At 39.8% G+C, this 13602-nt stretch overlaps 1 protein-coding gene across 3 annotated transcripts in view; it reads right to left on the reverse strand.

Moving 5' to 3' along the window:
• The window catches only part of LOC109936459 (neuron navigator 1-like), a 471148-nt gene that overhangs the window by 27892 nt on the left and 429654 nt on the right, over positions 1 to 13602 (reverse strand). For all 3 annotated transcript variants that reach the window (XM_048612092.1, XM_048612090.1, XM_048612091.1), the window contains 2 exons: positions 11212 to 11307; positions 1948 to 2113 (listed from right to left, as the gene is read on the reverse strand). In XM_048612092.1, the coding sequence (XP_048468049.1) occupies positions 1948 to 2113; positions 11212 to 11307 (262 nt within the window). The remainder of the gene's footprint in view (positions 1 to 1947; positions 2114 to 11211; positions 11308 to 13602) is intronic.

Genomic DNA, 13602 nt, shown 5'->3' on the forward strand with positions numbered 1-13602 from the left:
TGATGTACCTACTAGCAGCACAGTGTATTGTACATTAATTAATAAATCTATGTGTTTCCAAATCATAACCTTCCTATCAAAAGTAGCAGCTATGTTCGTCTCTACAACTGCCTATTACAGATTTTCTTAATAATATTACAGGGTTGATGCAATTTGGTTACAAAATTTTCAATTTATGGCTTTGATTAAAAAAAAAAATCTGTTGCCATCACAAAAGGGATTTTCCTTGCATTGTGCAGTACCAGGTCAATTGGAAGTGCACATTAACAGTAAAGTTGTGCTAAGTTGAATTGCAGGGGGCCTGCCCACAAATTCATGTTAAGCTGAGCTTTGGAAAAGCCAAGGAAGCCTCTGTGCAATCTGGTTCAGTTTATGAATGCATCTCATGTCACAAATAAAATGAACGTACAGTGGCACAGCAAGCATGCGAATAATGTCCTTATTTTTCAATTCATTTAGATCTTAAAATGGCCTGAACTTTTACAGTAAAAAGCATCAACATTGTTAGCAGTCATCTCTGGGAAAAAAAATTCAGAAAGCTCTTCCTGTTTATTGTATGGTCTTCAGATGATTGTGATACAGCCCATCACATCATCAATGCAATCGAACATGTTTTCAGTGTTTTCCTATGCAGCGCACAATCCATGAGCAACTTTGAGCCTTTGTGGTTTCAGCTAGGGAAACAGGAGGATAAACAGTCCGTATTCAGACTCTAGGTCATCGGCCTCTTCAAGGTAACCAGCAGTGTTTCACAGGGAGAGACAGAGAGAGAGAGAGAGAGGGAGCTGGGGAGACAGAGACAGAGATCAGACATTGAATATGACTTGTCCATTACTTTGCTCTGTCACTTGTTTTAACTCTGCTCCAATTGGCCGAAGTTCAGCTGATCAATCTGGAATTCACAGTCCAGAATTTAAATTTATTAAAGGTTATTTTGTCAGCGGAAAATACTAACAACTCAGACTCAATCTGAGTTGAGTTCAGATGATGACTCATATCAAACTTGTAATGTTAGGTTTTCTTTCTCTTCATGGGTGCTGTCAGACCTGCTGAGTTCCTCCAGCGCTTTGCTTTTTATTTGAGTTTATCTAATTTTAAATCATCATGTTTTCACTATATCTTGCATCATGGGCACAGGGAATAAGCCCCCTGGTACTGTCAAAGATTTAATCTTATTTAAATTATTATGCAGCACTCCCAATCCCAATTGTGCCATTTGCTGCAAGGGGAGGGATAGGCAAGAGAAGGGAAGGTGGATATCCAGGGCACAGTATAAAAAGATCAGAGGCTGCATCTTAAAAAGGATGAGTCCAGGGAATATGGAAGGGTGGTTGGGTTAATGGAACTAGAAAGCAGGAGGAATTGGGAGCCAAGGGAGGGGGAGGAAAAGCTTGAACAGCAGGGAATCAGGATAAATGGAGCCAGAGATGGATGCTGTGTACAGACAAGGGGTCCTGAGTGGTATCAATGTACCGGAGATAGATTCCAGCAAACTTTCAAAGCTATGACAAAAACATAGAAGATATTTAAATAGCTTATAACAGCTTTAAAAATGTAATAGATGTTTTAAAATATTTAAAATCATGATTATTTGGACACTGGGTAGATGCTAACGTGCAGAACCAACCATATGTTTTCTGTCTCATTGATTCATTGAAGATCAATGTTGTGTGGTTATGCCATGTCTAATTAAACATGATCTAGGAACTGTTTCATGTGGATAGAATTATTGTGCCAGTCTCATCACAAATAAAGACACATCTATACATCCACACCAACACAACTCTCAAAGTACAACGTATGTTCTCTATGACTCCCAAAAATCAAAATTATGACCAAGAATTTTGAATTGATCATCAATTAAGAGCAACCATATTTTATAACAAAAAAGGGAGAAATCTGAGCTAAATGTTTGGAAATTGTGTGTTATTTCTTTCATTCACTGACCTTTCAAAGTTACAGAGAATGTGGAATCTTTTCCCATATATCTATAGGGCAGCACGTCCGGTGCATCTGTTCCAAGTACACGTTTTACATGATCAACACTATAGCTGTAGATGGCATCCGTGTTCAATCCAAGACAAGAAACTGGATCCACCTTCGTAATGTAGTCCTATGAGAAAAGTATAGCCTAATAAGATGTGGACACATTTTATAGAATATTTTGTTTAACTTCTGTAAAATTTCATGGGTCGCTATTTTGTGCATAATAGTAATTGTAATTACAATTAAAACCATTATTGAACCTTGAATTTTAAATGAATTTTCAAATGCAAAGTGTGCACTTGGTTCTTTATTTCATTTTAGGCATTTCAGACACTTTTGTAAAATGAGATTGAGCTATTTTAAAGGAAGTGCAGAAACAGAGACACTTGTGGGTATAATGTTCAAAAACTTTCAAGAAAAGATTATAAGGCTATTAAATAAACATATCAGATCTTTTGATTTATTAGAGGAATAGGCTATTAAAACAGTCATAACTACTTAGAGACTGAAATAATGCAAGACCAAGTGCAGCAAGTTTGGGACAACATTCAGGTCTGAGCTGACAAGCCACAAGTAAGTCAATGATCATCTCCAACAAGAGAAAATTTAACCCTCTCTCCTTGACATGTAGTGACATTACCATTGCAGAATCCTCTTTAGCAACATCAGCGAGGTTACCATTAACCATATGTGAACCGAACCAGCTATCTAAACTGTGTCTTCAAAAAGTCAGAATTCTGCAGAAGCAAATCTCTTGATTCTCCAAAGTCTGTTTACCATCTAATTTTCAAGTCAAGAGTGTTGATGGAATACTCCCCACTTGCTTGGATTCAACAAGCTTTGACATCATCCAGCACAAAGGAGCTCACTGAAATAGCATCTTATCCACCAACTTCAGCATCAAATCCCTCTAACACTGGCACACAGTAGCAGCAGCGTGCACCATATACAAGATGCAATGCAGCAGCTGATCAAGCCCATTTCCAACCTTGCAAACTCTATCATTAAGAGCACCAAATGCACGTGAGTACCACCACTAACACATTCCCCTCCAAACCACTGATCAAACTGACTTGAAACTATATCAGCCTTCCTTTAGTGTTCCAGGGTCAAAATTCCCTTCCTAGCAGCATTGTGGGTGTACCTATATCACAGACTGCAGTGGTTCAAGAAGGTAGCTCACCACCACCTCCTCCACGGCAATTGGGAATAGACAACAAGTGCTTACCTAACCAATGAAGCATTTTTAAAAAGTGTCACAGGCAAGGCCAGCATTTATTGTCTGTCCATAATTGCCCTTGAGAGGTTGGTGATAAGCCACCTTCCCGAACTGCCAAAGTCCATGATGCATGTTAGGGAGAGCAGACACCGTGGGTGAGGTGGAAGCTAAAATATACTGGAAGAAGCTTAAAAAAATTATTTTTAAAAAGTATGCATGAACTAACCACTTGACAGTTCTCGACAAAAATAGCATTACTGTTTCAGGGCACATGCAATTGTTCATAAAATAGTCACCAACAGTAATAACCCAGTTACACTTGACAGAACTGGTGTAACATTTTTCAGGTTTCTTACAGTGATGGGAAATGTGAGTATTAAAATACTCATTGATCTTAGTGGTTGCTGATTCTGGGAGGGTCCACAGTTTACACTGTGTCAGAACCCTGACTGACAAAGCGGAGTTTTAGTAACTGGGCAACAGCCCTTCAAAATTATTTATGGGATTACGGTCCAGCACTTCTTCAGTTAGAGTGGATCCTGAGTGACGGGCTACACCTTCTGGAATCTTCACCAGTCCAGTATCTCTGAATGTCAGATTCAGAGGGGACACTGACGGTGACTGTTGGCAATTTGTCAATCTTTCACCTGGTAGTGCCCCCACCCCTGAAAATTCACCCCTTCTTTCTAAAATGGGCACCTGTATTCCATTACATGCAAGTGGTGAGACTGTGCACTCTGTGTTGAAAGATCTGGCCAACATGGAGTCTGTTATTATCTTGTTGAATCACTAGCGGTATCCAAGCTTTACGGGACATTAATGATCTAGATGAAGGAACTGAAGGCATTCCAGCTACGTTTGCAGATGAACAAAGATAGCTGGATGGACAGGTAGTGTGGAGGAGTCTAGGAGGCTGCAGAAGGATTTAGACAAGTTAGGAGAGTGGGCAAAGAAGTGGCAGATGGAATACAATTTGGGGAAGTGTGAGATAGAAGAATAGAGGCACAGACTATTTTCTAAATGGGGAGAAAATTCAGAAATCTGAAGTGCAAAGGGACTCGGGAGTCCTCATCCAGGATTCTCTTAAGGTAAACATGCAGGTTGAGTTGGCAGTTAGGAAGGCAAATACAATGTTGGCATTTTTTTCGAGAGGACTAAAATATAAAAACAGGGGTGTACTTCTGAGGCTGTATGAAGCTCTGGTCAGACCACATTTAGAGTATTGTGAATAATTTTGGGCCCCACACCTCAGGAAGGATGCCCCAGAGCAGGTCCAGAGGAGGGTCATAAGAATGATCCCAGGAATGAAATGCTTAACGTAACATATGAGGAATGTTTGAGGACTCTGGGTCTATATTCAATAGAATTTAGAAGGATGAGGGGAGGAATCTAATTGAAACAGAATACTGAATGGCCTGGACAAAGTGGGCGCTGGGAAGATGTTTCCATTGGCAGGGGAGACTAGGAGCCGAGGGCACAGCCTTAAAGTAAAGGGAATACCCTATAGGATAGAGATAAGCAGAAACATCTTCAGCCAGAGAATTGTGAACCTATGGAATTCATTGCCACAGAAAGCTGCGGAGGCCAGGTCATTGACTATATTTAAGACAGATTAGATAGGTTCTTGATTGTCAACGGGATCAAGTATTATGGGGAGAAAGTGGGAGAATGGGGGTGAGGAACTATATCAGCCATGATTGAATGGTGGAGAAGACTCAATGGGCCAAATGGCCTGATTTTTGCAACTGTGTCTTATGGACGCAAGAATATAATTCTGATTTTCATATGAATTTTCCATATTTGCAAAAGAGGAGGGAAGGAGTTAAGTATAAAACTGTTGGTTTGATGCACTGGTTATCTGGATATTGTCTTTTTTTTGAACCTTCAAATATCTCCCTTCTCCTGTTACTGTCCACTACAACAACCCTCCCTGATGGTGGATTCTGGTACAAAACAGCCAAGCTCCTCAAAGACAACTGATCCCAATTATGGAAAATTCACATGAAAATCAGAATTATAGTCTTGCGTCCAGTAGAGCTTGGATACTGCCAGTGACTCAACAGGATAATGAGGGGCATAGTGTTGGCCAGATCTTTCAGCACAGAGCGCACAGACTTATGCAATTCAGAAGGGCATTGGCCTGTAGAGTGGAATATATTTATTGCCAATTTGCTCCTGGAGAGCTGAGCTCCTTGCTGAGTTCTGTCTGCATGCCAGCCAAGTGGTGCCAGTTACCTTGCTTGACTGGTCACCACTCACATAAGGCTAGATAGTGTCTGTCAGCAGAATGTTTGATCATGAGTGAGTGCCAAAGACAGGCCAACCTTGCTACCACTTAAAGATAGGTCATTAAACTGAAACACTGACTTGATTTCAATCTTCACAGATGCTGCCTGCATAGCATTTCTAAGATTTGCTGGTTCGCTTCCTATATTCACCGATTCTCCAATCTGTAATTGTGGAAACTTCCAGCTGTTGGTACTGGATAACAATTGGAAGTGGAAGTGCTGACTGATTTCATCACCTCAAACTACGTCCGATCCCAGAAACTGTGAAATGAACTTCCTGCTTGGCACTCCCAGTGTCTTCCCCCCAACCCCCCAACAAATAATTGGGGTGATAATTGAGAATATGTTAAATAAACATCACTTTCCCAGAAGAAATCAGGTAGTAAGCTGGATTATGTCCTTTACTTGGAATCTCTACATTAAAATCCTATTTGCTGCCTTGAACCTAACTGGCCGAAAAGTTCCTTTTCAATTATAACTCGGACTCAACTTGCCTCTTATTTGTTATTTCTCACTCTCAAGTACCTCACTATCAATTGCTCAACTTCTCTCTCCTGATTCCTACTATCTTCTTGCTGCCTCACTCTCTCTCTCTGCTTCCCCCTGTCACTCCCCCACCACCCGTTGCTGCTCTCCGGGATCCTCACTTTGTAGTGGGAAGGAACAAAATGGTTGGGCAAGATGGTGGGAATGAATGGATCGGGAGCAACCTGGTGGGTTTGGTTAAAAATGTAGACTGAGCAGCTGCAGTTACAATACAGGGACTGCAAAGAAACTAAAATGGAGTAACACTTCAGGAAAGTTCCCTGATTTATAAACTGTTCTAAAGCAAAATTGTATTATTACTGTATGGTTTACCCTGGCATATGTGTGTTGTGATTATCTGAGGTCAGCCAACTTAGCTAAGGATGGGTACAGGAGGCTGCTGCTCATACTTAAAAGCGAAGTCTTGAGTTTATCAAATGATTATCAGGGTAGAGTAGAGTGCAAAATTGAAACACACTCAACGAGAGACATTCCTTAATAAATTTAAGTGTGGCGACTTAGTGTATGCAGTTTGATTAATATGAATCAGTTTATCACACATGTCAACTTCTTTTTGACAAAGAAAGACACTGTTACCTTAATGTAAGTAACCAGTTGCTGTTTATATTGGGGTTATTGCTTTCTTACTAATTTACATAAAATTATTCAAAAGCTTATTTTAAAATTTGGCAATTAGGTCTTTTTGCACTCTAAAGAAGCTCAATTTTAACACTGCCTTCAAAGGCCTGCAAAAAGGGGTGTGATAGGCAGAAATGTGCAATGGTGATGAACTAGATCTGGGGACATTGGTTGTTTTGTGGGTGAGGTCAACATCCAGTATGATGTCCTTTTTTAATCCAGGGCAAAAGATCATGAAACTCAATCACGCTGGCTGTACTTGCATTTGAAATTCCACAATCTTTTGGCCTACTTTAGGGAACTGCAATGGAAAGAAAGTAGCGCATAGGCTTGCATGCCTTGCATTAATTTTGAATAAGATATTTACTTGGAGCAAGTGAACTATATTAGCATTTCACAAAACAAGCCTATTTTACAGTTAGAATGGAACCATTATTTAGAGCTGCTGGAGACCACCAAATAAACTTAATGACTAGTTTATTACTTAACTATCCAGTTTTATTAGCTACTTTAAGGAGCCCTCACATGCTGTGGCAAATCTTACAAAACTATTTGGAGCATAGGAACTGAAACTGTGCTATAAGTGGGCATGAAACTTGGCAATGGACGAGATCACATGGGTTTACAGCTTTGGACAAAGAGGTTCAGAATCAAATGACTGTCAATCATTCTGAATTTTAACACAATTCAAAACATAATGGTTCAAAATTAGATTACGAAATGGGATCAAGAAAAGATATCGGTGATGCAAAATGACTGGTGTTACAGTGTTGCACCGTGGACTGTCTAACCTGTTGAATGATTTGTTTAAAAGAATAGAAAGGAAGATTCGTGGCAGCACTCTACCCCAACCAAAAGCTGTCGGTGATTGGCAATCCTAATATGACATATCACTGCTCTGTTACACACCAGAAGTTTGCCAAAAATAATTGCTCAAATAACTTTATAAAAACTTTTTAAAGCTCTACAAAACCCTCCCAACAACATTACAACTGCTTCTCTATTGAAATCTAATAGATTCAGTCATAAAACAAATGAGTGTGTTTCTCTTATTTACAACTGAAATATCATCCTTGATCAATATTGTTAGACCTGCCTTTATCATTCTTGAATATTTGGTAAACAGGAATACTAAAGGCCCGTTCCTTACCTTATTGAGCAATATCCCTGTGAATGCAACATCATAATCCTAGGCAGGAAGAGCTCAAACATACTAGTTACACCACAAACATAACAATATTTTTCATCAGTATTCACACAGGAAAAAGACAATGTAGTCGAGGAGAATACTGAGATACAGTCTATTAGACTAGACGGGATTGAGGTTCATAAGGAGGAGGTGTTAGCAATTGTGGAAGGTGTGAAAATAGATAAGTCCCCTGGGCCGGATGGGATTTATCCTAGGATTCTCTGGGAAGCTAGAGAGGAGATTGCAGAGCCTTTGGCTTTGATCTTTATGTCATCATTGTCTTCAGGAATAGTGCCAGAAGACTGGAGACTAGCAAATGTCCCCTTGTTCAAGAAGGGGAGTAGAGACAACCCTGGTAATTATAGACCAGTGAGCCTTACTTCGGTTGTGGGTAAAGTGTTGGAAAGGATTATAAGAGATAGGATTTATAATCATCTAGAAAGGAATAATTTGATTAGGGATAGTCAACACGGTTTTGTGAAGGGTAGGTCGTGCCTCACAAACCTTATTGAGTTCTTCGAGAAGGTGACCAAACAGGTGGATGAGGGTAAAGCGGTTGATGTGGTGTATTTGGATTTCAGTAAAGCATTTGATAAGGTTCCCCATGGTAGGCTATTGCAGAAAATACGGAGGCATGGGATTGAGGGTGATTTAGCGGTTTGGATCAGAAATTGGCTAGCTGTAAGAAGACAGAGGGTGGTGGTTGATGGGAAATGTTCATCCTGGAGTTCAGTTACTAGTGGTGTACCTCAAGGATCTGTTTTGGGGCCACTCCTGTTTGTCATTTTTATAAATGACCTAGATGAGGGCGTAGAAGGATGGGTTAGTAAATTTGCGGATGACACCAAAGTCGGTGGAGTTGTGGATAGTGCGGAAGGATGTTGCAGGTTACAGAGGGACATAGATAAGCTGCAGAGCTGGGCTGAGAGGTGGCAAATGGAGTTTAATGCGGAAAAGTGTGAAGTGATTCACTTTGGAAGGAGTAACAGGAATACAGATTACAGGGCTAATGGTAAGATTCTTGGTAGTGTGGATGAGCAGAAAGATCTCGGTGTCCATGTGCATAGATCACTGAAAGTTGCCACCCAGGTTGATAGCGTTGTTAAGAAGGCGTACAGTATGTTAGGTTTTATTGGTAGAGGGATTGAGTTTCGGAGCCATGAGGTCATGTTGCAGCTGTACAAAACTCTGGTGCGGCCGCACTTGGAGTATTGCGTACAGTTCTGGTCACCGCATTATAGGAAGGATGTGGAAGCATTGGAAAGGGTGCAGAGGAGATTTACCAGGATGTTGCCTGGTATGGAGGGAAGGTCTTATGAGGAAAGGCTGAGGGTTTTGAGGCTGTTTTCGTTAGAGAGAAGAAGGTTAAGAGGTGACTTGATAGAGACATACAAGATGATCAGAGGATTAGATAGGGTGGACAGTGGGAGCCTTTTTCCTCGGATGGTGATGGCTAGCACGAGGGGACATAGCTTTAAATTGAGGGGTGATATAAGACAGATGTCAGAGGTAGGTTCTTTACTCAGAGAGTAGTAAGGGCGTGGAATGCCCTGCCTGCAAAAATAGTAGACTCGCCCACTTTAAGGGCATTTAAATGGTCATTGGATAAACATATGGATGATAATGGAATAGTTTAGGTTAGATGGGCTTCAGATTGGTTTCACAGGTCGGCGCTGTAATGTTCTATGTTCTATGTAATACATAATTACATCAGAAGGCAGTGGAATTTTTTTTTCATGGAACTTCTGCCTGGGAAAACATTTATGTCCATCCCTGATTACCCTTGAACTGTCTCAATTACTAGGCCATACCAGGTAAGAATGAAAGATTTCATTCTCTGAAGGACGTTAGTAAGTCAGTTCTTTTTTCTTATGACAATTGACAGTGGGTATATGTTCCTATTCCAGAATTTTTATTGAATTCAAAGTTCACCATCTTATATCGCTATATTTAAACTCGTATCCACAGACTGTTAGCCTGAGGTTTTGGATTTCTATTCAGGAAACATTACTGCTACATCAGGTCTGCATATAAAAGGAAAGCCCGTTTTGAATTTATTCACTTAAGGGAAAAATCTGTAAAAAGAATGTCACTTAGTTATCTCAGATATCTAGATATTGTGAAAGGTCATCCTTACAAACACAGTGATAAAGGTCAACTGGAGTAAACAGACTCTACTAAGGAGCAGAGGGACCTGGGGTTCATGTGCATAACTCTCCGAGAGTGGCCAAGCAAGTTGAAACCATTATTATGAAGGCTTAGAGGATCCTTAGGTTTATGCATAGAGGCATAGAGTATAAAAGCAAGGGAGTAATGTTGCATCTCTACAAATCAATGGTCAGACCACATTTAGAGTATTGTGCTCAGTTCTGGGCACCTTATTTAAGGAAAGCTGTTAAAGCCCTGGAGGGAATTCAAAGGCGATTTACTATAATGATGCCAGGAATTAAGGATTTTAAATACAAAGAAAGATTAAAGAGTTTATTCTCCTTGGAGCAGACAGGATTAATGGGTGACCTTATTGAGGTATTCAAAATTGTGAACAATTTTGACAGGATAAAGAAGGATATTCTCTTTCCACTTGTTGGTATGTCAGTAACCAGGGGTCACAATTTCAAGACTGTCAGCAAGAGAGCTAGAAGTGAGAGGAGGAGAAACTTCCTTACTCAGAGTTGTTATGATTTGGAATGCACTACCTGAGAGAATGGAGGACGAGGTTACCAAAGAGAACTGGATATATGTTTGAAAGTGATGAGGTTAGAGAGCTACAGAGATAGCGTTGGAGAGTGGGACTCGCTGGGTAGCTCTTTCAGGATCTGGTACAGACATGATAAGTCGAATGTCCTCCTTCTGCACTGTAAAATTCTATGATTCTAAACTGTGTCATGTTACGACTGATGGGTGAAATTAGAGCAGAGGTGCACACTTTGAGAAGTGGTCTCCACTTCTAGAAAATATTTCAGTCCAGGAGCGTTTCCTGCCAAATTTGAAAATGGCACCTTCCAAGTGTGAAATACTTTGCATATACTATTCTGAGTCCAAATATCTATTTTTGGATTCAGGTCAGCTTTTTTTCCAGATCCGCTTTGGCCTAATCAGACCGATTCTGCACCACAAGGTGCTGCCAGTCTGGTTACACAACCCTCTTGCCAAAACTCCCCCCCCTTAAAGGTTTGCTCCAAATACAGGTTGGCGTTTGAGCTGACTGATGTTCAAAAACCCTTGATTGGCAAGTAGCATTGGGAAGCTTGATTGGAGTCTGTAGCTGACTGGCTTTACATACACAAATCTTTCACTGCATACAACAATTGTCAGAAGGATACTAGGTAGAAAAATCATCTCATATAGCAACTAAGGAAACATACCTTAAATGCTTGACAAATAACTCCATCCAAAATAGTCCAGTCGGTTGTTGCATTTACTTTGGTGGAGCCAATGAAAAATTCTTGCTGCTTTTGGGTCTGGGGAAGGAAAAAAGAGGTAGGATTGTGTGTCCTACTGGAATATTTTGAAACAATACATGCATGCACACATACACGCTATATGAACGAAATTCAGTTACTTTGTAATTGGAGCTTAAGGTGATAGATGACTGAAATCCTTTTCCAGTGTCTAACTCATTGATTTCCAATTTTTCAATTATCCGGAAGTTCATCAGTGAGGTGTGCACATTTACAAAACATATCAAATTTGTGTACAACACTGGGGACTAAAGAAAAAGATTAGGCTGCAAGCTAAGCTGTTCAATTAGCCAGCTTAACTTCAACTCCTAGACAATTTACTTAAAATGATAAAGAAATTGTTGGTTTTGCTGAAGAAAACAAGTATATTTTTTGTGTTTAAATGGTGCTATTTTTGTCTCGCTTTAAAAACAGCACAGTGCAAAGCGCAGGGTCAGACAATTTCTTAAGATGGTGAGAGAACATTATCCTCAGCTTTATGTGCTCACTCTTTTCGGTAGTAGGCAGAGAAGAAGCAGAGTTTCAGTCGTATCTATACTCAATGCAAATGATGTGAGAGTGTTGTCATAATGTTTCCTGTCATTTTGCCAGGGAATTCAAAAATTAATTTATCTGTAAGTACCATTAGAGGAGTTGCAAGCTTTAAAGTTTCTTTTAAAGGACAGAAGTGTCTTACAATGGTTAGGCCAGAGGGTTTCAAATTTGGCAAGAGTCAATAGGCCTCAACATCATCATCAATGAATTAGACTTTAAGAAGGAATGTCAATTAACTTCCTAGGCCTGAATTGCTATAATTACCAATTCTAAACCCACTCAGTCTTTATCTAACATATTCTCAACAGCTTGAATCAGCAATAATCAAGTGATTATGAAAAGTTTACTATCTTATTTAGGATGAGAGAAGGGAAGAAGGAAAAGTGCTGCCTGTCAATCTAATGATGATGCCTTAGACCAACATTATCATAGTCTTATTTTGTAATAATTTCACATGGGGACTGTCAACTGGGTAAATTATTCGTGAGATACCTATTTCTTTAATTCTAGTAAAATTGTGTCATACCATTTCACCTTTCATTGCAACAAATTAAAACTGCAATCATCTTTTGTTTTGCTATTAACCATGAAGAGACAGTTTGGTGCTTTTGCTCAATCAAAGGCTCCATTTAATGTTGCTCATCCAGTGTGCAAATAACACAAGGGTTGACTTAAACAAAAAAAAATCAAAATATATGCTTAATAATGAAGAAAATGAGAACTGCAGAAAAGTGAAGATCTTCCGTGTACACAGATGACAAACTAGTTCAGAGGTACAAAAAAAAAGTGATCAGAAAGGATAATGGAACAATGTATTGCAGTCTTATTAGACAACAGTCAAAAAGGGGGCATGTTATACTTCAGCTGTAAAGAGCTTTAGTCACATCAATCTAGGGATTTGTTCAATTTTGGGCACTGCATCTCAGGAAATACATTTTGCCTTACAGTGCAGATTCACTACAATTATTTCAGGAATTAAAAGGATTAAACTAGGAGGACAGGTAGTGTAAATTTGGCCTGCATTTGTCTCTCCACATAGGTCCTTCTTAATCCTCTCTGACACCGTTCAACTCCATTGTTCCTGCCAGCAAACGTTACTTCCTGTTGTGACCACAGATCTACTAGCTTCCCTATGTACCTGCCTATAAATGCAGAAGAAAGCTTTAAGAAGACAATCACATCCTCCCAAATAACAGGGTGAGCGCTAAAGGCAATAAACAGTTCGGTCTCTCTTTTAACAACAGTGAGGGAAGAACTGCTGATGGCATCATGACATAGTTAAGTGCATTCTGTAAATTGCTGTTATCTTTGAAGTTCATGGGCAATAATTCCTGTCGGGGGAGCTCTTTCACCGGCAATCTTGAATCTGTGGCCAAACATAGTGGGAAAATTATGAGCCTACTGCTCAGCTCATGCACTTCTAGCTTGCTTGCAAAAGAACTATAGTCCTGAAACAGAGAAATTATTCTGCTAGTTAATTTCAACTGGTCTCCCATTACACAGCAAAATTCATTTCGACATTGAAGAATACGAAAGATTGGACAATCAAGCTTCATACATTAAAAAGAAATGAAACAAAAAGCAATGTCAACACAGTGTGGAGCTGGAGGAACACAGCAGGTCAGGCAGCATCAGGAGAGTTGTTGTTTCATTTCAGGACTCTTCTTCAGAAATAAGTTCTGTGAAGGGTCCTGACCTGAAATGTCAACTTTCATAGAATCCCTACAGTGTGGAAACAGGTCCTTCGGCCCAACAAATCCA

Source organism: Rhincodon typus, chromosome 25 (genome assembly GCF_021869965.1).
Source record: "Rhincodon typus isolate 14 chromosome 25, sRhiTyp1.1, whole genome shotgun sequence".
In the NCBI taxonomy this organism is placed as follows: Eukaryota; Metazoa; Chordata; class Chondrichthyes; order Orectolobiformes; family Rhincodontidae; genus Rhincodon; species Rhincodon typus.